Source organism: Budorcas taxicolor, chromosome X (assembly GCF_023091745.1).
Source record: "Budorcas taxicolor isolate Tak-1 chromosome X, Takin1.1, whole genome shotgun sequence".
NCBI lineage: Eukaryota > Metazoa > Chordata > Mammalia > Artiodactyla > Bovidae > Budorcas > Budorcas taxicolor.
This window is the reverse complement of record NC_068935.1, coordinates 75,033,294-75,058,343: the sequence shown is the minus strand read 5'-3', so window position 1 is coordinate 75,058,343 and position 25,050 is coordinate 75,033,294. Positions and strand designations below refer to the sequence as shown.

The 25,050-nt window shown below is 38.5% G+C and overlaps 1 protein-coding gene across 1 annotated transcript; it reads right to left on the bottom strand.

Annotated features, from left to right (window-relative positions):
• Positions 1-738: 738 nt before the first annotated feature.
• On the bottom strand, positions 739-1,266 carry LOC128069895 (60S ribosomal protein L23a). Its single transcript, XM_052663112.1, has one exon. The coding sequence runs from the start codon at positions 1,264-1,266 to the stop codon at positions 790-792; it is 477 nt and encodes a 158-aa protein (XP_052519072.1). The 3' UTR covers positions 739-789.
• Between the last annotated feature and the right edge of the window lie 23,784 nt (positions 1,267-25,050).

The window sequence follows — 25,050 nt, the reverse complement described above, 5'->3', positions numbered from 1 at the left end:
TCCACATATATACGAATTTTCTAGCTTTCCTCCTGTTGTTGATTATTAGTTTCATACCATCTGGACAGAAAAGTTACTTGACATAATTTCAGCCTTTTATATCTATCTAACATTTGCTACTTAACTATTCAGTGTGTGCTTGAGAATAGCGTGTTTTCTTCTGCTGTTGGATGGAATAGTCTGTATATATCTGTTCAGTTCATTTTGTCTAAAGTCTATTTTAAGTTTGATGTTTCCTTATTAATTTTTTTCTGGATGATCTATTCGTTGTTAAAAGTGAGGAGATGAAGTCCCCTATTATTGTTTTGTTGCCTATTACTTGCTTTTGATCTGTTAGTATATGCTTTATATATTGTGTACTCATATTAGGTGCATATATATTTACAATTGTTATATTTTTGATGAATTAATCACTTTATCATTATATAAATGACCATCTTTGTCTTTGTTACACTTTTTGACTTAAAGTTAACTTTGTCTGATATAAGAGTAGATATCCCTGCTCTCCATTTGTTTTCATTTGCATGGCATATCTTTTTTTCCAATTCCCTTCAATTTGAGCCGATATGTGTCTTATAAGCTTAAGTGAGTCTGAGTCTCCTGTAGACAGCATATAGCTAGGACTTCTCTTTTTATCCATTCAACTACTTTGTGCCTTTTGAATAGGAACATTAATCTATTTACATTTAAAGTAATTATGATAAGTAAGGACCTGCTATTGCCTTCTTTTTTTTTTTTTTTTTTTTTAGTGAAAACTTTTATATTTGAAATTAGCCAGCTGGACTGAGTTTAGATGATCCCAATTTTGTTGGCAACATCCAAAGCATCATAGTCAGGAGCCAGTCGAACATACGCCTTCTTCTCTCCATCAGGCCTGATCAGAGTATTGACCTTGGCCACGTCAATGTCATAGAGCTTCTTCACAGCCTGTTTGATTTGGTGTTTGTTGGCCTTGACATCCACAATGAACACCAGTGTGTTGTTGTCTTCTATTTTCTTCATGGCTGACTCGGTGGTGAGGGGGAATTTGATGATAGCATAGTGGTCAAGTTTGTTTCTCCTAGGGGCGCTCTTCCGAGGATATTTGGGCTGCCTCCTGAGCCGCAGTGTTTTGGGCCGCCGGAAGGTGGGTGACGTCCGGATCTTCTTTTTCTTGTGGCTGTGGACACCTTTCAACACTGCTTTCTTGGCCTTCAAAGCTTTTGCTTTAGCTTCAGCTTTAGGAGGGGCAGGGGCTTCCTTCTTCGCCTTCGGCGCCATCTTCATGAAAAGCTATTGCCTTCTTGATAATTATTTTCTGGCTGTTTTGTAGAATCTTTGTTCCTCTGTTCTTCTCTTGCTGTCTTCTTTTGTGAGTTGATAATTTTCTATAGAGGTAAACTTTGATTTTCTTTTTTGTATATCTATACACTTTTGTTTTGTGGTTATCCTAGGGTATAGTTGAAACATCTTATAGATATAAAGGTATATTTTAAGTTGATAATAATTTAACTTTGATCACATACAGAAACTTTATACTTTCTCCACCCTACACTTTTTTTATGGTTTTTATGTCACACTTCATATCATTTTATATTGTTTATCTGTTAACAAATTACTGTAGCTATAGCTGTTTTTAGTACGTTTGTCCTTCAATATCTGTACTAAATTCAAGTGGTTAATACACCATGATATTACAGTACTTGAGTATTCTTAATCTGACCATATACTTGCCTTTACCAGTGTGTTATTTATTTTCATGCACTATTTAACATCCTTTTATTTCAGCTTGTACAAATCCCTTCAGCATTTATTGTGTGACAGGTCTAGTGGTGATGAACTTCCTCAGCTTTTTGTTTGTTTGGGAAAAGTTTTCATCTTGCTTTTGTTTCTGATGGACAACTTTCCTGGGTGAAATATTCTTGGTTTGCAGTTTCCTTCTTCCTGTGCTTTGCATATAGCATTCCATTTTCCCTTGGCCTATAAGGTATCTGCTGACAAATCCACTGATAGCCTTATGGGGTTTATGTTGTATGATAAAAACATTTTTTTAAATCTTGCTGCCTTAAAAGTTTCTCTTTGATTTTAGACAGTCATTATAATTTGTCTTGAAGAAGATCATTTTAGATTAAATTTGGTGTGTGTGGGGGGGTGATCTATTAGTTTTATGAACTTTGATGTCCTAATCTCTGCCAAGGTTGGGAAGTTCTTAGCTACTATCTCTTTAAATAAACTTTCTACTTGTTACTCCCTCTTTTCTCCTTCTGGTACTTCAATGATATACACATTGTTTCCTGTATGATGTCCCATAAAACCCACAGGCTTTCTCACATCTTTTCATTCTTTTTTTCCGTTTTGTTCCTCTGATTCGATAATTTCAAATGATGTCTTCAAAGTGAATGCTTCTTTTTTGATTGTCTTCTATTTAAACTCTCTATTGAATTCTTCAGTTTAATCATTGTATTCTTCAGCTCTAAAATTTCCTTTTTTTAAATTACCTTTTTCTACTTCTTTATTGGACTTATTTTGTTCTTGTATTGTTTTGCTGATATGGTTAAATTGTTAACTTGTGTTCTCTGAGCATATTTAAACAATTATTTTGAAGTCTTTGCAAGGAAAATTCTCTATCTCTATTTTTTGGGTCTGTACTGGAGATTTACTATATTCATTTGGTAGAATCATGTTTTCTGATTTTTTATGGTATCTATAGTTTTGTGTATGTCTCTTCATTTGAAGAAGCAGTCACTTCTAGACTTTATGGACTGATCTTGGTAACAGAAGACTTATCTATGGATGGTGGCATGATGGAGCGTACTGTGATCCAGTGTCTAGTGGTACAGGGCATCAAATGCAGAAGTGTTTGGTGGCACCAAAAGGGTGGGGTAGTTCATTGAAGCCATGAGGTCCACAATATTCACAACTGCATGGTCCTTGGCAAACATTATGGGGGGAACACTGAAACTGCAAGGGTTATTGGGATAATCAGTAGTGTCTCCAAGTCCAGCAGGTAGGGATTGGAGCAAGCAGCTGTAGTGGTCAAACCAATGATATGTACACACAGCACAAGTGACAATGTAGTAGTAGGTACTGGTTGAAAACATATAGTTGTGGCAGCCAACACAGGCAGCAACTACAGGGCCAACTGCAGTTACACTGGCTGTTGTGGGGACCCTGTCTGTCAGCATGCACTACTATGGCTGCTGGGTCTCACATTGGAGTATGAAAGTAGGTGCCAGTGACAGGGGTTGAGCTGGGCAGGTGCACTTTTGGTAGAGCTAGCTGCAGGTGAGTTCAGGCTTCATGTCAGAGACAGAAAATAAGGCCTGATCTTAGCCCACTAGCAGCTGCAGGAGCCCTGGATGTCAGTATGCTCTCCTGTGGCTGCACAGTCCCTCCTGTTGTCAGGTACATCAAAATGGAGGTCGGTGATGGTGTCAGACAGATGATGTGCAATCATGCTGCTTAGAAGAACTAGCCCCAGGCAAAAGCATGGTAGTGGGAGTCAGCTACACAAGTGTAGGATGGCATTTGCACTCATGTAGCCTCAAAGGCCTGAGCTGGCTGCTGATGTGGTTTCTGGGCTCTGGTAGGGGTATGAGGGCAGAGAGTGAGCAAGGACTCTGATGGCTGGTGATAGTGAATGCAGATAGATGTGAAGTCAAAACCAGTAAAATCTGCAGGAGGTCCACAGTGGTTGTACTGTCCATTGGCTTCTTCAGTGTCAAAAGCTGCTGGGTTTACCTACATAGCATATCAGTAAGAATGACAATCACTTCTGCTGTATTGCTGCTAATGGTAATGCCTGGTTTTCTTCCTTTTTCCTGGCTGTCTGTGTACATCTCACATTTGATGGTCTTGGTGGAGTGAAACCAAAGTGGGACCTTCATGCAGTGTCCCAAAAGGCTAGAGAAACTGGTTGCTCATTCCACTCTTCTGTTATCTAGTAGGACAATTTTTCTAGCTTGAGAGTCCTCCTTTGGTGCTGAGCAATTATTTGTTGTGTGATTATTCTCAAGCTTTATGTTTCACTGTGTTAGTTACATTTCTTAAATGAACTCCAGAGCTCCCAGATGGCAAGGTTTTTTGTTTTTGTTTTTTCATGGATAGCAGTTTAATTATTGATTATTTATGGGCTATGGGGGCTTGGTTCTCCTACTATGCCATCTTGGTGACATAATTTCTCTATATAGCCCTTTGTGAGTTCAATCTTTTTAGGGTCTTTTTGGTCTCATATCTGGATGTCTATTTCTCTCTCCATTTTTGGAAGTCTTCAGTCTTCTTTCCTTTAAATAGATTTTCTATTCCTTTCTTCTATTGTTATCTTGATATCCCATAATCTTTTTGTTTATCTAGATAATTTCAAATGACCTATTTTCACGTTCATGGATACTTTCTTCTGCTTGATCAAGTTTGCTCTTGAAGCTTTCTATTAAGTTTTTCATTTTCTTATATTTTTAAGCTCTAGAATTTATGTGCTTTTTAAAAAATATTTCTATTTCTTTGATGAACTTATTGTGTTCATGCCTTGTTTTCTAATTTCATTTAGTTGTCTGTTTTGTAGTTCACTGAACTTCTTTAAGAGAATTATTCTTAATTCTTTGACAGACAGTTCATAATTTTCCTTCTTTAGGGTCAGTTATTGGAGTTTTAATTAGTTTCCTTTAGTGGTATCATATTTTCCTGATTCTTTGTGATTTTTGATTCCTTGCATTGGTGTCTGCACATTTGATAATATAGTCTCTTGCTCCAGGTTTTATGGGTTTACTTCAAAAGGGAAATACCTGCATCAGCCAGTTCAGTTTGGTGTACTGGACAGGATAGCTGATTGCACCCACAAGCAGGCAGGTTTTTCTATCAGATTCTCTAACTGGGTGAAGCCCATGCTGAGGTCATGGGTTTGAGAATGCCAATTTCTAGGTCCACAGCTGGGTGGACCTGCTTGCTGGGCTCCATATTTAAATGAGACTATTGTGTAGAATCCCTGATTGGGTAGGGCTGCTGGCTGTGCTACACAAGACCACTAGCTTGACTCAGCAATCACCTCTGGGCAGCTAGGATTTCAAACTGTGTTTCTAAAACTGTCAGGGCTGTTGGGCTGTTCAATTGGGCAGAGCTGCAAGCTGGTCTCAGAAATTGCTTATTCTAGTGGGGTCTCAGGCCATACTTCCCAGTTGGACATGCCACTGGATAGACTCTGTGTTTAGACAAAGCAGCAGGCAGGGCTTGGCAGGCAGATAAGGACTTAGGATGTTGGTCTTCTTATGAGGGAGATTGAAGTTAGAAACAACCGAAGTCATCATCTCAATATTGTCACCACATGCAACTGTATGTAGAAAATAATGATGAAGTTCTAATTTCAAAAACTTGCCCTCACAGTTAAGAAGTCAGTCTGGACGCTAAAAGTGAAGATATCATTCAGAAATAAATAGAAAGATTTGAATTTGAGATAGCTTCCTGAAACTGAGCTAGACAGTTCTTACCCATCCCAACTTGTATTGCTTTGCTATGTTACACTAAAGATGAGCTTCTTAAATCACTACTCTCCTCACTTATTGCAAACTAGAGATATTGGAAGCCTTTAATTCTTGACAATTATAATGATAAAGATGTGACTTGGGAAATGAGGGATGGTGATAGCAAATGTTTTTGATCAAATTTTATTGGTGTTGCTATCATCAGTGATACTCACAAATTTATTCTTCTTAACCTATATAACTTTTGATTGGGAACTAGAAATGTTTGACCCACATGTGCTCCTTTGTGTTTCATGATTCTTTATTCACTATTAATTCCACATGACAGTCCTCAGAATCAAAGTAGAAAAAAGGAGCAGAGGGCATGCTGTATAAGCTCTTACCCATCCAACTCCTCACTCCTCCCTCAGGTGCAAATACTATAGCAAGACACTTCTGTGGTTGGGGGCAAGAGTGGGCAAGTGAATCTATCTAAAGCAGAAAGCTGGACTTGCACATTAAGTGTTTACAAGACTTCAGGAGATGTTTTGTTTTCTTTAAGACCAAGAGGGGCTTTGTTTGGTTTTCCTTACTTGAAAGTAGGCAAATTATAGTATCAGTTCAGTTCAGTTCAGTTGCTCAGTCGTGTCCGACTAGTACATGTATCCCTTATCTCTAGTAATCTTGATAAGAAAGTGCAATTTTCTATTAAAAGCAAATTTCTATGTTTTACTTATTGACCATGTTTGTTGTTGTTCAAATATTCTATAATCTTGTTGTGATATGTTCTCAATGTGTCTGTTTCTAAAACTGATGCATCAAGGAGTCCATTACAGTGGTGAATTTTCCAGTTTTACCCAATATTTCCAGCAGTTTTGCTTTATATATTTTAAAATTATGTTTATATGAGGTAAAGTTTGGTCATTATCCTACATTACTGCTTAACAGTTTTATCATTATAAAACATACCTATTTGTACTTCTTAATGATATTTACCACAAATTCCATTTTGCTTAATATTTGAAATACCAAGCTGGATGAAAATCAAGCTAGAATCAAGGTTGCCAGGAGAAATATCAATAACCTCAGATATGCAGACAACACCACCCTTATGGCAGAAAGCGAAGAAGAACTAAAGAGCCTCTTGATGAAAGTGAAAGAGGAGGGTGAAAAAGCTGGCTTAAAACTCAACATTCAAAAATCTAAGATCATGGCATCCAGTTCCATCACTCCAAGGCAAATAATTGGGAAAAAATGGAAATAGTGACAGACTTTATTTTCCTGGGCTCCAAAGTCACTGTGGACGTTGAGTGCAGCCATGAAATTAAGATGATGGCTCTTTGAAAGAAAAGTTATGACAAAACTAGACAGTGTATTGAAAAGCTGAGACATTACTTTGCCAACAAAGGTCCATCTAGTCAAGGCTAAAGTTTTCTCATAGTCATGTATGAATGCGAGAGTTGGACCATAAAGAAGGCTAAGCAACAAAGAATTGATGCTTTTGAACTGTGGTATTGGAGAAGACTCTTGAGAGTCCCTTGGACTGCAAGGAGATCAAACCAGTCCATCCTAAAATAAATCAACCCTGAATATTCATTGGAAGGACTGGTATTGAAGTTGAAGCTCTGATATTTTGGCAACATGATGCAAAGAGCTGACTCATTGGAAAAGACCCTGATGCTGGGAATGATTGAGGGCAGGAAGAGAAGGGGGAAAACAGAGGATGAGATGGTTAGGTGGCATCGTCAATTCAATGGACATGAGTTTGAGCAAACTCCGGGAGTTAGTGGAGGACAGGGAAGCCAGGCATGTTGCAGTCCATGTGGTCACAGTCAGACACGACTGAGAAACTGAACGAAAACAATATTATAGCACCTATCTGGTATATAGGGGTTCCCTGATATCTACAGCTTCTTTGACAGCTCAGTTGGTAAAGAATCTGCCCACAATGCAGGAGACCCTGGTTCAATTCCTGGGTTGGGAAGATCCTATGGAGAAGGGATAGGCTACCATTCCCCTATTCTGGCCTGGAGAAATCACGAACTGTATAGTCCAAGGGGTCACAAGGAGTTGGACACGACTGAGCGACTTTAACTTTCATTTCACTTTATCTGGTATATATTTTTATATATTCAATTTTGCTAATCTATGTCATTTTCTTTTAGATCTATCTCTTATAAACAGCAAAGTGCTGGGTTTTATATTTTATTTTCTTGCTTTATCTAATATGACAGCTGCTGGCTTCCAGTAGAAGAATTTGTTTTATTCTATTTTCTTTTTTATCAAAGCAATATATTCATACAATAAAGATGAAATTGAATTGTTGGCAAACACTCATAAAAAATAAACTATCCTGAGTTCCTGATGCCTCTTCCATTTCTTCACTTTAAAAGGCTTCTGTTTTTATTTTCAGTGGTAACATCCTCAACTCTGTGTAATACATTGCAATTTCTTTATTTATAAGCTTTGGACATCTTCTTTTATGACAACAATGAAAATCTAGGTCACTTTTTCCTTTAAAAGTTTAAATTAGTATACTATGATTTATCTTAGTTCTTATATCTTGTTCCATCTTTATTTGATAGTGTATCTCTTATACATTCATTAGTATTATGTTGAATAAGAAATTGCCATTTTTATAGTTGAAAAATAGTTAAGTATCAGCAAATTCATGTGGGTCAGCTTCATAAAAAGAAGCTAGCAGTGTCCTGGTCTTTTCTTTCACTGCTTTTCCCCACTTTCTAATGATCACCTTCTAAGCTGTAGCTTTATCTTGACATCTTGAAAGTTACTAATGCTTTTTAATATTACAAATCATAACTACACAGTCATTGCTATGTGTTCAGTTCAGTTCAATTCAGTCAGTCAGTCGTGTCTAAAATTTTGTGACCCCATGGACTGCAGCACACCAGGCCTCCCTGTCCATTACTAACTCCCGGAGTTTTCTCAAACTCGTGTCCATTGAGTTGGTGAAGCCATCCAACCATCTCATCCTCTGTCATCCCCTTCTCCTCTCGCCTTTAATCTTTCCCAGAATCAGGGTCTTTTCAAATGAGTCAGCTCTTTACATCAGGTGGTCAAAGTATTGGAGTTTCAGCTTCAACATCAGTCCTACCAATGAACAAACAGGACTAATCTCCTTTAGGATGTACTGGTTGGATCTCCTTGAAGTCCAAGGGACGCTCAAGAATCTTCTCCAATACTACCGCTCAAAAACATCAATTTGTCGGAGCCCAGCTTTCTTTATAGTCCAACTTTCACATCCATACATGACTACTGGAAACACCATAGCCTTGACTAGATGGACCTTTGTTGACAAAGTAATGGCTCTACTTTTTAATATGCTGTCTAGGTTGGTCATAACTTTTTTTCCAAGAAGTAAGCGTCTTTTATTCATGGCTGCAATCACCATTTGCAGTGATTTTGGAGCCCCCCAAAATAAAGTCTGCCACTGTTTCCACTATTTCTCCATCTGTTTACCATGAAGTGATGGGATTGGATGCCATGAACTTTGTTTTTTGAATGTTGAGCTTTAAGCCAACTTTTTCACTCTCCTCTTTCACTTTCATCTAGAGTCTCTTTAGTTCTTCACTGTCTGCCATAAAAGTGGTGTCATCTGCATATCTGAGGTTACTGATGTTTCTCCCAGCAATCTTGATTCCAGCTTGAGCTTCATCCAGCTCAGCATTTCTCATGATGTATTCTGCATATAAGTTAAATAAGCAGGGTGACAATATGCAGCCTTGACGTACTCCTTTACCTATTTGGAACCAGTCTGTTCCATGTCCAGTTCTAACTGTTGTTTTCTGACCTACATACAGATTTCTCAAGAGGCAGGTCAGGTGGTCTGGTATTCCCATCTCTCTCAGAATTTTCCACAGTTTATTGTGATCCACGCAGTCAAAGGCTTTGGCATAGTCAATAAAGCAGAAATGGATGTTTTCCTGGAACTCTCTTGCTTTTTCCATGATCCAGCAGATGTTGGCAATTTGATCTCTGGTTCCTCTGCCTTTTCTAAAACCAGCTTGAACATCTGAAAGTCTACAGTTCACATATTGCTGAAGCCTGGCTTGGAGAATTTCAAACATTACTTTGCTAGTGTGTGAGATGAGTGTAATTGTGTGGTAGTCTGAGCAACCTTTGGCATTGCCTTTCTTTGGGATTGGAATGAAAACACCTTTTCCAGTCCCGTCGCTACTGCTGAGTTTTCCAAAATTGCTGGTATATTGAGCGCAGCACTTTCACAGCATCATCTTTCAGGATTTGAAATAGCTCAACTGGAATTCCATCACCTCCATTATCTTTGTTCGTAGTGATGCTTCCTAAGGCCCACTTGACTTCACATTCCAGGATGTCTGGCTCTAGGTGAGTGATAACACCATCGTGATTATCTTGGTCATGAAGATTGTACAGTTCTTCTGTATATTCTTGCCACCTCTTCTTAATATGGTCTGCTTCTGTTAGGTCCATACCATTTCTGTCCTTTATTGAGCCGATTTTGCCTGAAATGTTCCCTTGGTATCTCTAATTTTCTTGAAGAGATCTCTAGTCTTTCCCATTCTGTTCTTTTCCTCTATTTCTTTGCACTGATGACAGAGGAAGTCTTATCTCTCCTTGCTATTCTTTGGAACTCTGCATTCAAATGGGTATATCTTTCCTTTTCTCCTTTTCTTTTCACTTCTCTTCTTTTCACAGCTATTTGTAAGGCCTCCTCAGATAGCCACTTTGCTTTTTTTCATTGCTTTTTCTTGGGGATGGTCTTGCTCTTGTCTCCTGTACAGTGTCACAAACCTCTGTCCATAGTTCATCAGGCACTCTATCAGATCTAGTCCCTTAAATCTATTTCTCACTTCCACTGTATAATCATAAGGGATTTGATTTAGGTCATGCCAGAATATTCTGGTGGTTTTCCCTACTTCAATTTAAGTCTTAATTTGGCAATAAGGAGTTCATGATCTGAGCCACAGTCAGCTCCTGGTCTTGTTTTTGCTGACTATATAGAGCTTCTCCTTCTTTGGCTGCAAAGAATATTATCAATCTGATTTTTTTTGTTGACCATCTGGTGATGTCCATGTGTAGAGTCTTCTCTTGTGTTGTTGGAAGAGGGTGTTTGCTATGACCAGTGCATTCTCTTGGCAGAACTCTATTAGCCTTTGCCCTGCTTCATTCTGTACTCCAAGGCCAATTTTGCTGTTACTCCAGGTGTTTCTTGACTTCCTGCTTTTGCATTCTTGTCCCCTATGATGAAAAGGACATCTTTTTTGGATGTTAGTTCTAGAAGGTCTTGTACCTCTTCATAGAATGGTTCAGCTTCAGCTTCTTCAGCATTACTGTTCAGGGCATAGACTTGGATTACCATGATATTGAATGGTTTGCCTTGGAAATGAACAGAGATCATTCTGTCGTTTCTGAGATTGCATCCAAGTACTACATTTTGGACTTTTTTGTTGACAATGATGGCTACTCCATTTCTTCTAAGGGATTCTTGCCCACAGTAGTAGATTTAATGGTCATCTGAGTTAAATTCACCCATTCCAGTCCATTTAGTTTGCTGATTCCTAAAATGTCGATGTTCAGTCTTGCCATCTCCTGTTTGACTACTTCCAATTTGCCTTGATTCATAGACCTAACATTCCAGGTTCCTATGCAATATTGCTGTTTACAGCATAAGATCTTGCTTCCATCACCAGTCACATCCACAGCTGGATGTTGTTTTTCTTTGGCTCTATCTCTTCATTCTTTCTGGAGTTATTCCTCCACTGATCTCCAGTAGAATATTGGGCACCTACCGACCTTGGGAGTTCACCTTTCAGTGTCCTATCTTTTTGCCTTTTGATACTATTTTTGGGGTTTTCAAGGCAGGAATACTGAAGTGGTTTGCCATTCCCTTCTCCAGTGGACCACATTTTGTCAGTGGACCACATTTTGTTGCTATGTGTATAGACTGAAAAATCAATTAACAGCATGATTTACATTATTAAAGAAAAATTAGATGAGAAATCTGAGGAAATCCCCTAGATAAAAGAGCTAGCCAATAAGAAAGATATGATTATCATGCCAAATATGATATTGAGGAACAATTCAAGATGACCAACATCCATCTTATAGGAGGCCCAGAAAGAAGAGAAGAAAAGTCAATGCAGAACAATTATCAAAAAATTATAAAAAGTTTCCCACTGCCCAAATGGCCAAAATGAAATGGCCTGTTGCATGGTGTCCTATTGACTGGGATGAATGGGGAAAGGTCCTTCAACATGATCCATCACATTGAAATTTGTAACAAGAATAATTGGAAACTCCTAAAAATTCCTATGTTGTGGGAAGGCAGAGATGACTTGAAAGAAATGGAAACTAGACTGGCAACATATCTACCATTAGTAACATTAGAAGATATAGATGTATAGGACAGATCCTGAGAAGTGAACTTATTGGCAAAAAGTGTATGAACTTTAAAAATTTTATTGATATTGCCAAAGTATTCCCCAAAATGTTTACCCAATTTACATTTTTCAAAACTAATGTGTAAAAATACTTATTTTCCCTGTGTTCTCATCTATTCTGGACAGTTTTTTTTTTCTTTTGAGTTAAGTCCAATCTGATAGATAGTAGTGATTGTTTCAGTTCACATTTAGATGACTGCTGCTGAGACTGAGCATTAAAAAGTATTTGAATGGTATATTCTCTTTGTTTTCTCTAGAGTTTTCATAGATGGTATTGTCATTCAAAACACTTGCTGTTCTTCCCTATAGGGCTCCTTTCTTAGGATAAGCTTTGCTCCTGCCCCATGCATACTGAGTTTGACTGTGTGACTAGCCTTAGCTGATAGAATGCAAGTGGGAATGACGTATACCACTTGGGAGAATGATTTAAGACTGTATAGTCCACCAACTTTCCTCTTCCACAAGATCAGCAGTGTCTTAAATAAGGGCCGCTTCTCTTTCAGTCTGGATTTTGGAGTGAAGATGAGGAGAGAAGAGTCACAGTTGAGTCCCCTCAGAGGGACATGGAGCCTGAGCAAGAAGTAAATCTTTATTGTTGTAAACTACTGAAATCTTGAGATTATTTTTATCCTAGTTTAACAGTATAAGTTGACTATTCACAAATCTTATCATTAATTGGCAGAAGATCTCCTGGCACTAGATATATTCGTCTTTTCCTATGTGTATATTACAAATTATTTCCAGTGTTGTACATGTATTTTTATTTTATTTATTCTATTATCATTCTTGTCATTTACCTATTAAGGAGCCTTATAATCATCTTAGTCAAATCTGTCAATTATTTCCATTATAGTTTGTGGCTTTTAGGTCATATTTAGGAAAAATCTTTCTCTAAATCATAATTATAAAATATTTACAAAATTATAAAATATATACAAATAAACTTTACAGCTCTGTAGTTTCATTTTATACATTTAAAGTATTTAACTATATGAATTTATTTCAGTATAATAAATGAAGTTAAAAGCCAAATTAAATTAATTTATTTCAAAAGTTGTTAGTTCATATTTTACCTAATAATTTTAAATATTGCTTGTATTATATACATATACTAAATTATACAAACTTGAATATATTTTAGACCTTTTCCTGTTCCAGTATTTTGTCAGACTATTTCTGTACATGCATCTTGTTATTTTCTTCCAGTTTTATTGAGATGTAATTGACACATAGAACTGTATAAATTTAAGGTGCACAGCGTAATGATTTGACTTACAGCATGAATTAACTATCACAATTTTAGTGAACATCCTTGATCTTCTATAGATATAAAATTAAAGAAATATAAAAAATTTCCTAATAATGAAAACTCTTATGATTTCTCTATTAATAACTTTTACATATAAAATACAACAGTGTTAATTATGTTTATCACATTGTTTTAATTACTGTAGATTTATTTATGTTTTTGTATTTGGACTGCCCCTCATTTTTTTTTTCTTTTAAAACTCTTCTTTTTAAATGATGAATATTAAAACCTTTAATCTAATGAAAATGGAACCTTTTCTATATTGTACCACTACTTAAAATAGTCAGGACTTTCATCTTTCTGATACCTCCTGTGCATTGTCATAGTAACCCCAAATGATAAACTGGAAAGTGACTTTTGAATTTCCAATAGTACCATGTTTAGGTCTAATGCCAGCGTGGGAATCTATCTCTCATTTCCAGAACACCTCAGAATGTAGTGTTTTCCAAAAGATAAATGAACCTAAGGATACACTGATTTCATCTAATTGTGGGGAAAGGACCAAATGAGAGAGATAAGTGCTCCAGTCTTATTTCCACAGACCCAACTGAACCTCCCATACATCATGATCCTACAAGCATATAAAAGCCAATGTCAAAAAAATGTGATATTCTAGACCACGGGGTTGCAAAGTGTCGGATATGACTGAGTGACTAAGCACACATATTAGGCCAAGTGGTTTGGATATTCTTGTACTTAGTTGCTCAGTTATGTCTGATTCTTTGCGATCCCATGGACTGTAGCCCACCAGGCTCCTCTGTCCATGGGGATTCTCCAGTCAAGAATACTGGAGTGGGTTGCCATGTCCTGCTCCAGGGGATCTTCCCAACCCAGGGATCAAACCCAGGTCTCCCACATTGCAGGTGGATTCTTTACTTTCTGAGCCACCAGGGAAGCCCTTGGATATTATTATTATTATTTAAATAAGATTACACATGGAAATTTAATACAATACAATACAATTTTTATATAATAAAAATTATAAACGGGGGCCTTACTGGTTAAAATGAGAACCTTCCTGAATCACTTCCACTCAATCCCTCGCACTTCATGGAGCACAGTTTAACAACTGCTGTTCAATGATTCCCTCAGAGATGTTAATTCTGATCTGATCTTTTAACACATTCCATCCACTTGTTAAAAATTCTCTTATTTTCTCTGATGAAGACTCCCTACCCTTTAAGAGATCTACCCTTCACTCCAGTCACTTAAATGGCTCAAGAGTAGGCCAGCTATAACCAGTTTATTATCGACTATTGAGAGGGTTAAGACTGGTTCCCTTATGATCTCTGGTGAGTGACTTTGGCAAAGTCAGGGTTATTCTACCAAAAAACCTCTCTCTCCTTTCTTTTCTTTTTCTACTTCTTGTCATGGGGATTTCTTTAATATTTTTCTTTTGGTGGCAGTATTGCTCCACTAAAATAAAACCATTCCTTCCTCCCACCCTTTGCTTTTGAAAAACACTTACAATTGTAGCAAACATTTTATTTGTAAAAGTGACTTGCATCTTAGTCTGAGATTTGTGTCTAAGGTTCCTGGAACTCATCCCTAATAATTCTCTGCCCAGGTTTTCTTGATTATATAGGAAAGGAAGGTCAAGCAGATCCCATGATCTTTTCTCTGTTTTTTTTTCTTCATGTTTCTCTTTTTTTCAATAACTTTTCCATAGCTATAAAATATGCACCTCCTTATTGTAGAAAATTTGGAAAATACAGGGAAGATTAAAGAAGAAAATAAATATCCATAATCCCATAAACAAGAGAGAGAACTACTGTTAAAAGTTTAAAGCAAGTCTCTCCAGTGTGTTTTCTTTGTACACATTAAATATAATTATGATCATATGGTACATATAATCTAGAATTCTAGTTTTTGTCACTTATATATAATAAACATGTTCCATGCTCTGTAATTTGAAACATTCTTAATTTATCATTCTTAATGGCTGGAATAATCTTTATATGGACGTAGCATATGTTAATTGTTGCTTCTTCTAAGATGTGACAGTTAGGTTGCTTCTAAAATATCACTATTTTAGGACTTCCCTGGTGGCACAGTGGATAAGAAGCCACAACCACCAAGCCTGCACTCTAGAGCCCACAAGCTGCAACTACTGAGCCTATGTGCCACAACTACTGAGACTGCGTGCTGCAACAACTGAATCCTACACACTCTAAAGTGTGCACACCACAACTACTGAGCCCACCTGCTGCAACTACTGAAGCCTGCACACTTAGAGCACGTGCTCCACAACAAGAGAAATCACCACAATGAGAGACCCATGCACTTCAACAAAGCATAGTGCCTGCTTTCAACAAGAGAAAGCCCAATCACAGAAACAAAAACCCAGCACAGCCAAAAATAAATAAATAAAATTTTATTTATTATTTTTTTCGTGTGTAGATTTCACTTTATTTTTTAATATAAATTTATTTATTTTAATTGGAGGCTAATTACTTTACAATATTGTAATTGTTTTTGCCATACACTGACATGAATCAGCCATGGGTGTACTTGTGTTCCCCATCCTGAGCCCCGCTCCCACCTCCCTCCCCATTCCATCCCTCTAGGTCATCCCAGTGCACCAGCCCCTAGCACCCTGTCTCATGCATCAAAACTGGACTGGTGATCTGTTTCACGTATGATAACATACATGTTTCAATGCCATTCTCCCAAATCATCCCACCCTTGCCCTCTCCCACAGAGTCCAAAAGACTGTTCTATACATGTGTGTCTCTTTTGCTGTCTCACATATAGGGTTATTGTTACCATCTTTCTAAATTCCATATATATATGTGTTAGTATACTGTATTGGTGTTTTTCTTTCTGGCTTACTTCACTCTATAATAGGCTCCAGTTTCATCCACCTCATTAGAACTGGTTCAAATGTATTATTTTTAATAGCTGAGTAATACTCCATTGTGCATCTGTACCATGGCTGTCTTATCCATTCATCTGCTGATGGACATCTAGGTTGCTTCCATGTCCTGGCTATTATAAACAGTGCTGCGATGAACATTGGAGTACACGTGTCTCTTTCAATTCTGGTTTCCTCGATGTGTATGCCCAGCAGTGGAATTGCTGGGTCGTATGGCAGTTGGTGATGGACAGGGAGGCCTGGCATGCTGCGATTCATGGGGTCGCAAAGAGTCAGACATGACTGAGCGACTGAAGTGAACTGACTGAACTGATGGCAGTTGTATTTCCAGTTTTTTAAGGAATCTCCACACTGTTCTCCATAGTGGCTGTACTAGTTTGCATTCTCACGAACAGTATAAGAGTGTTCCCTTTACTCCACAGCCTGTCCAGCATTTATTGCTTGTAGACCTTTGGGTAGCAGCCATTCTGACTGGTGTGAAATGGTACCTCATTGTGGTTTTGATTTGCATTTCTCTGATAATAAGTGATGCTGAGCATCTTTTCATATGTTTGTTAGCAATCTGTATATCTTCTTCGGAGAAATGTCTGTTTAGTTCTTTGGCCCATTTTTTGATTGGGTCGTTTATTTTTCTGGAATTGAGCTGCAGGAGTTGCTTGTATATCAAAAATAAATAAATAAAAATTAAAAAATAACACTATTTAAAATAATACTTCTAATGAGTGAACAAACTGGGTGCTTCCTTATTTGAATGGGCAAAATGCATCTTTGAGGAAATAAAGACTGAATGGCAATAAGTTTCTACTTTATATTGAAGATATTGAGGTACTTTTTTATACTGACTTCCCCAAGTCACCTATTCAAGAAGTAGAAGACATTCTTTTAGAACTTTAAAGACTCTAAAACACAGTTTTAAAATATCTTTTTAATCATGGTCTACTCTGAAACAAACAAGCAGTAAATCATTGAAACTGATGTTCTTAATCCTGTAATTGTATCATGCCTACCCCAAAAGAGGTTAAATTCATGAAACCAGGATTCTTGCACATTTTAAAAAATTATTTACTTTTAATTGAAGGATATTTGCTTTACAATATTATGTTGATTTCTGCCATACATCAACATGAGTCAGTCATAGGTATATCTTGCACATGTTTCAAAAGGAAGTTGCTCCTCTAACCAAAGAACCCAATCCTCTTATACCCAGGAATTATGGGAGATGAAGGCAACCTTTAGGGTTTGAGATACTAACAGACAGATATCTGGCCCAGCTATTTAGAAAGTTCCATCTACTACGTATTGAGCTGAGTCCTTTTGTTTTTTTTTTTTTCCTGATTTAATTTTTTAAAGTATGCAAATTACTAAACTCCCCTCCTCTATCTCCACTGTTTATAAGGATGCACTTAGTTTTGCATCACTCTTCTATATCTGGGTCACACATTTCCACCTACTACAGCATAATCAAACATCCATTCCAGAGATGGAGAAGCACTAGATAGTAAAGGAAGTATAGGATTCTTATTATTGCCATAACCAAAATTGTAATACCTGGTACAATAAAAATATAACCCAGAAGAATAGTCATGGAACCAAAATTATCACATAAATAGTGGACTAGTTCAGTTCAGTTTAGTCGCTCAGTTGTCTCCGACTCTTTGTGAACCCATGGACTGCAGCACACCAGGCCTCCCTGTCCATCACCAACTCTTGGAGTCTACCTAAACTTATGTCCGTTGAGTTGGTGATGTCATCCAACCATCTCATCCTGTCATTCCATTCTCCTCCTGCCCTCAATCTTTGCCAACATCAGGGTCTTTTCAAATGAGTCAGTTCTTCGCATCAGGTGGCCAAAGTATTGGAGTTTCAGCTTCAACATCAGTCCTTCCAATGAACACCCAGGACTGATCTCCTTTAGGATGGACTGATTGGATCTCCTTGTAGTCCAAGGGACTCTCAAGAGTCTTCTCCAACACCACAGTTTAAAAGCATCAATTCTTCGGCACTCAGCTTTCTTTACAGTCCAACTCTTACATCCATACATGACTACTGGAAAAACCATAGCCTTGACTAGACGGACCTTTGTTGGCAAAGTAATGTCTCTGCTTTTCAATATGCTATCTAGGTTGGCCATAACTTTCCTTCCAAGGAGTAAGCGTCTTTTAATTTCATGGCTGCAGTGGACTAGAATGCTTCATAAAAAGTAAATACCAAGTCACTTCAGCTGGTGGTTCCCTTTTCAGTTGAAGCTATCTCTAACTCAGTAACTTTTTAAATTTATTAATTAATTTTAATTGGAGGCTAATTACTTTACAATATTGTAATGGCACCCCACTCCAGTACTCTTGCCTGGAAAATCCCATGGAAGGAGGAGCCTGGTTGGCTGCAGTCCATGGGGTCACAAAGAATCGGGCACAACTGAGCGACTTCACTTTGACTTTTCACTTTCATGCATTGGAGAAGGAAATGGCAACCCACTCCAGTATTCTTGCCTAGAGAATCCCAGGGATGGTGGAGCCTGGTGGGCTGCCATCTATGGGGTTGCACAGAGTCGGACATGACTGAAGCGACTTAGCAGTGGTTTTTGTATTACACTGGCATGAATCAGCCATGGTTGTGCATGTGTCCCCCATCCTGAACCCCCCTCCCACCTCCCTACCCATCCTATCCCTCAGGGTCATCCCAGTGCACCAACCCTGAGCATCCTGTCTCATGCATCAAACCTGGACTGGTGATCTATTTTGCATATGGTAATATACATGTTTCAATGCTATTCTCTCAAATCATCCCACCCTCGCCTTCTCCCACATGGTCCAAAAGTCTGTTCTTTATCTCTGTGCCTCTTTTGCTGTCTTGCATATAGGGTCATCATTACCATCTTTCTAGATTCCATATATATGAGTTAATATACTGTATGGTGTTTTTCTTTCTGACTTACTTCACTCTCTTCCCATTTTCATCCACTTCATTAGAACTGATTCAAATACATTCTTTTCAATGGCTGAGTAAAATACCATTGTATTTTTAAGTAGTTTTTTTCCCTGTAGTTGACATCTAATCTTATCATATTGAGATCAGAAAAGATGCTTGAAATGATTTCAATTTTTTTGAATTTACCAAGGCTAGATTTATGGCCCAGGATGTGATCTATCCTGGAAAATGTTTTGTGTGCACTTGAGAAAAAGGTGAAATCCATTTTTGGGGGGTGAAATGTCCTATAGATATCAATTAGGTCTAACTGGTCCATTTAAAACTTGTGCTTCCTTGTTAATTTTCTGTTTGGTTGATCTATCCATAGGTGTGAGTCGGGTATTAAAGCCTCCCACTATTACTGTGTTACAGTTAATTTCCCCTTTCATACTTGTTAGCATTTTCCTTATATATTGTGGTGCTCCTATGTTGGGTGCATATATATTTATAATTTGTATATCTCCTTCTTGGATTGATCCACTAATCATTATGTAGGGTCCTTGTTTGTCTCTTTTCATGGCCATTATTTCAAAGTCTATTTTATCTGATATGAGTGTTGCCACTCGTGCTTTCTTTTGGTCTCCATTTGCGTGAAACATCTTTTCCAGCCCTTCACTTTCAGTCTACATGTGTCCCTTGTTTTGAGGTGGGTCTCTTGAAGACAGTGTATACAGGGGTGTTGTTTTTGCATCCATTCAGCCAGTCTTTGTCTTTTGGTTGGAGCATTCAACCCATTTACATTTAAGGTAATTATTTATACGTGTGATCCTGTTGCCATTTACTTTGTTGCTTTGGGTTCAAGTTTATAAACCTTTTCTGTGTTTCCTGCCTAGAAAAGATCCTTTAGCATTTGTTGAAGAGCTGGTGTGGTGGTGCTGAATTCTTTCAGCTTTTGCTTATTTGTAAAGTTTTAGATTTCTCCTTCATATTTGAAAGAGATCCTTGCTGGGTATAGTAATCTGGGTTGTAGGTTTTTCTCTTTCATCACTTTAAGTATGTCCTGCCATTCCCTTCTGGCCTGAAGAGTTTCTATTGAAAGACCAGATGTTATCCTTGTGGGAATCCCCTTGTGTGTTATTTGTTGCTTTTCCCTTGTTGCTTTTAATATTTGTTCTTTGTGTTTGATCTTTGTTAAGTTGATAAATATGTGTCTTGGGGTGTTTCGCCTTGGATTTATCCTGTTTGGGACTCTCTGGGTTTCTTGGACTTGATAGCTATTTCCTTCCCCATTTTAGGGAAGTTTTCAACTATTATCTCCTCAAGTATTTTCTCATTCCCTTTCTTTTTGTCTGCTTCTTGGACACTGATGATTCAAATATTGGTGCGTTTAACATCGTCCCAGAGGTTTCTGAGGTTGTCTGCATTTCTCTTAATTTTTTTTTCTTTTTTCCTCTTTGCTTCATTTATTTCCACTATTCTTTCTTCTACCTCACTTATCCTATCTCCTGCCTCTGTTATTCTTTTGTTGGTTCCCTCCAGAGTGCTTTTGATCTCAGTTATTGCATTATTCATTATTGATTGACTCTAAATTTCTTCTAGGTCCTTGTTAAACATTTCTTGCATCTTCTCAATCCTTGTCTCCAGACTATTTATCTGTAACTTCATTTTGTTTTCAAGATTTTGGATCATCTTTACTATCATTGTTCTGAATTCTTTTTCAGGTAGACTCCCTATCTCCTCCTCTTTTGTTTGGTTTGTTGGGCATTTATCATGCTCCTTTACCTGCTGAATATTTTTCCACCTTTTTGTTTTGTTTAGATTGCTGTGTTTGAGGTGACCTTTCTGTAGGCTGGAAGCTTTTGGTTCCTCTTTATTGTGGAGGTTGCTTCCTGTAGTTGGGGTTGGACTAGTGGCTTGTCGAGGTTTCTTGGTTAGGGGATCTTTTGTCTTTGTTCTGGTGGGTAGAGCTGTATCTCTTCTCTCTGGAGTGCAATTAAGAGTCCAGTAGTAACTTTTGAGGTGTCTATGGGTTTGGTGTGACTTTGGGCAACCTGTATTTTAATGCTCAGGTCTGTGTTCCTGCATTGATGGAGAATTAGCATGGTATGTCTTTCTCTGGAATTTATTGGCACTTGGGTGGAGCATGGTTTCAGGGTAGGTATGGAGGCTTTTGCATGAGCTCTTGTTGATTAATATTCCCTGGAGTCAGGAGTTTTCTGGTGTTCTCAAGTTTTGGATTTAAGCCTCCTGCCACTGGCTTTCAGTCTTATTCTTACAGTAACCTCAAAAGTTCTCCATCCATACAGCACAGATGATAAAATATCTAGATTAAGAGAGAAAATATTCTCCACTGTGAGGGACACCCAGAGAGGTTCACAGAGTTACATGGAGAAAAGAAGAGGGAGGAGGAAGATAGAGGTGACCAGGAGGAGAAGAGGGAGAGTCAAAAGGGAGAGGCCAATCTAGCCAGTAATCGGTTCCCTAAGTGTTCTCCACAGCCCAGAAGACCCAGAGAGATTCAAAGAGTTCAGCAGAGAAGATAAGGGGGAGAGAGGCTATAGAGGTGACCTGGGGGAGAAAAGGGAGAGTCAAAAAGGGAGAGAACAATCAAGCCAGTAATCACACCCCTAAGTAAAAATGGGTACTGAAGACTAGATTCTTGGTACAAAATTGATAACAAATACTGAAAAGCAAACATCAAAAATCTAGAGTAGAGGTTAGACTCTAAAAAATACAATATTAAAAATACAAAACAAAATCAATCACAAAAATTGTGAAAAAAATATATATGAAATTTTCTTTTAAAATTGGGTCTTTTTTTGAGGTAATAGTAGGTTATAAAAATGAAAATTAAAGGAGTAATAAAGTAAAAATAAAAAAATTAAATATTTTTTAAATATTAAAAAAATGATAAGAGTAAAAAATATATCTAGGAATTTATCTGGAGCTGTTGAGGGGTGTGTGGGGTCAGTTCAGTTTCAGATAGTTCCTTGTTCCAGTTTATACTTCTCAAGGTCTATAGGCCCCTTCCAATGCTTAGTCAATGTTAACTACAGGGTTTTAATCTGTTGTACCTACCACTTCCAGAGCAGTTCTCTCTTCTTTGTTTATTTTGGCTTCCTCTGTTTGCAAGTCTCTTCAGTGTCTAATTTCCACTCTGACATAATGGGTCAAAGGTGGTCACTTATTTAGGCTCACTTGTTCAGTTGTGTTGTGGGAAGGGAGAAACATTGCAAACAAATATCACTGGCATGTGTGGGGAGTGCTCGCAGTGTATGGACCACACTGGGTTTGCCCCAGCTCATGGTGGTGTGTCTTTTCCTGGTCTACATTGCTCATGCTCCAGGTTGCTCTGCAGGGGTACTTTCCAAAGTCGTCCTGCATTTCGTGTACTTCCCAGGTCTAAGCTGCTCAGATTCAGGTTCTTGGGTATTCCATAAAGGCACAGACTCGGTTGAGTGTGCGTTTTGTGCCCTTTCCAGGTCTGGGCAGCTCAGGCGACCAGGTCCTTGGCCAGTGCACTGTCCCAGGTAGGCCGTGTACCTTAATCACCTCCCTGGTCTTGGCCACTCCATTTCCCAGGTGCGCCATGAGAGTGCCATCTCAGGTGTGCCATGTGTCTCCTCTGGGGAGCTGATCTCAGGCTGTAACCCTCCTGGCAGATGTCAACCATCCAGGATCCCAGAAAGATGTGGTTAGCAACTGGAAGCCCATTCACAGTTTGGTGGAGGATGCCATCTCTGGGGCTGAGATTGCCCCTTCCCTTCTGGTGCTGGCTGTTGCATGCCTGCCTCTATGCCTCCAGCAGGGGCATGGACCAGTCCACAACCGGCTAACTCTCCTTTGGTATTCACTCAATCCTTTGTTCTGTGAGTGGACCAGGCTGTGCCTTAGGTTAGAGCTTTTCAGGGGAAAGTTCTCTCTCTCTCTCTCTCTCTCTCTCTCTCTCTCTCTCTCTCTCTCTCTCTCTCTCTCTCTTTTTTTTCTCTCTGGCTATCCCACAGTTTTGGTTGCTATCTCATGTTAGCTCCCTCAGATTGTCCTCAGGGCATTCAGGCCTGGTCCTTACCCTAAACATGCAATGCATGATCCCTGTATAGCCCCCATTTGCTGGTGGCAGACATGAGCATCTGGATTACTTCTCCACTGGGAGTTGTGGTTAGGTGCATTTTCTGTGTTTTATTTTCCTTCCAGTTATGTTACCCTCTGAGATTCCAAATCTCCCCACAGACCCGCCAGTGAGAGGGTTCCTGCTGTTTGGAAACGTCTCCTCCTTCATGTCTCCCTCCTCAGGACAGGTCTCCATACCTACTCTTTTTGTCTCTCTTTCTGTGTTTTATATTTTGTCCTACCTCCTTTCAAAGGGAGTGAGTTGCCTTTCTAGGTGCCTGGTGTCCTCCGCCAGCATTCAGAAGTTGTTTTGTGGAAGTTGCTCAGCATTCAAATGATCTTTTTTTGTGGGAGAGAGCAAATGGTCAAATTTGTGGGGGAGAAAGTGGTCTCTCCGTCCTATTCCTCTGTCATCTTAGGACCACCTAACTCTGAGTTAGGACCCAGATATATATATATATATCTCCAGCTGGATGAAGCACAAGCTGGAATCAAGATTGCTTGGAGAAATATCAATAACCTCAGAAATGCAAACGACACCACCCTTGTGGCAGAAAGTGAAGAGGAACTAAAGAGCCTCTTGATGAAAGTGGAAGAAGAGAGTGAAAAAGATGGCCTAAAACTCAACATTCAGGAAACGAAGAGCATGCCACCTGGTTCCATCACTTCATGGCAAATAGATGGGGAAACAATGGAAACAGTGAGAGACTTTATTCTTTTGGGCTCCCAAATCACTGCAGATGGTGACTGTAGCCATGAAATTAAAAGATGCTTGCTCCTTTGAAGAAAAGCTATGACCAACCTAGACAACATATTAAGAGAGATTACTTTGCTGACAAAGGCCCATTTAGTCAAAGCTCTGGTTTTTCCAATAGTCTTGTATGGATGTGAGAGTTGCACCATAAAGAAAGCTGAGCACCAAAGAATTGATGGTGTTGGAGAAGACTCTAGTGAGTCCCTTGGACTGCAAGGAGATCAGCCCAGTCAATCCTAAAGGAAATCAGTCCTGAATATTTGTTGGAAGGACTGATGTTTAAGCTGAAACTCCAATAGTTTGGCCACGTGTTGTGAAGAACTGACTCATTTGAAAAAACCCTGATGCTGGAATAGATTGAAGGCAGACAGAGAAGGGGGTGACAGAGGATGAAATGGTTGGATGGCATCACCATCTCGATGGACATGAGTTTGAGCAAACTCTGGGAGTTGATGATGGACAGGGAATCCTGACGTGCTGCAGTCCATGGGATCACAAAGAATCAGACACAATTGAGTGACCGAACTGAATATATAAATATTCAGACATTCCAGACTTTCTTGATGACCCCCAGTCCAGACTGAGTGCTGAATTTAACATAGAAATAAATACAAAAGTAAGATAGTCTATCCTTTGTGGATATATACAAAATCGGAGCTATCATCACTGAGTATTTGTGGAAAACCTGTTTTTTCTTCAAACTATACCTGGTTGAAAAAGGAAGGCATCATTTATCCAACTCCTATCTCTCTTCCTATCTTTTCAAAGAACTCATCGGTCTCTGTGTTTTCAGGTTATTGACTATTGGAAGAGAGATGAAGGAAACAAAAACAGAAAAATTGGATATAGAAAAAATTTAAGACTACAAAATTAACAAAAATCCTGGTATGGTCTTCATGAATGCCTTTCTATTGATGCTATCTGAAAGATTTCATTCTACATTTTGTTTGTTTTTTTGCCTACAAACCTCCACTCCAATCTTGGTACTCATTTTATCTACATCATGTAGACACTTTTATCATGAAGGTTCACTTTGCTAGACTTCAGTTCTAAAGAGGTATTGTGTGTGTTAGTTGCTTAGTCATGTCCGACTCTGCAACCCCAGAAACCACAGCCCACCAGGCCCCTCCATCCATGGGATTCTCCAGGCAAGAACACTGGAGTAGGTTGCCATTTCCTTCTCCAAAAGAAACTATAGAAAGAAAGAAAGGGAAGTTGCTCAG

What these genes read in the sequence shown, in the direction of transcription:
- LOC128069895 (XM_052663112.1), bottom strand. Translation starts at nt 1,266, where the DNA reads ATGAAGATGGCGCCGAAGGCGAAGAAGGAAGCCCCTGCCCCTCCTAAA.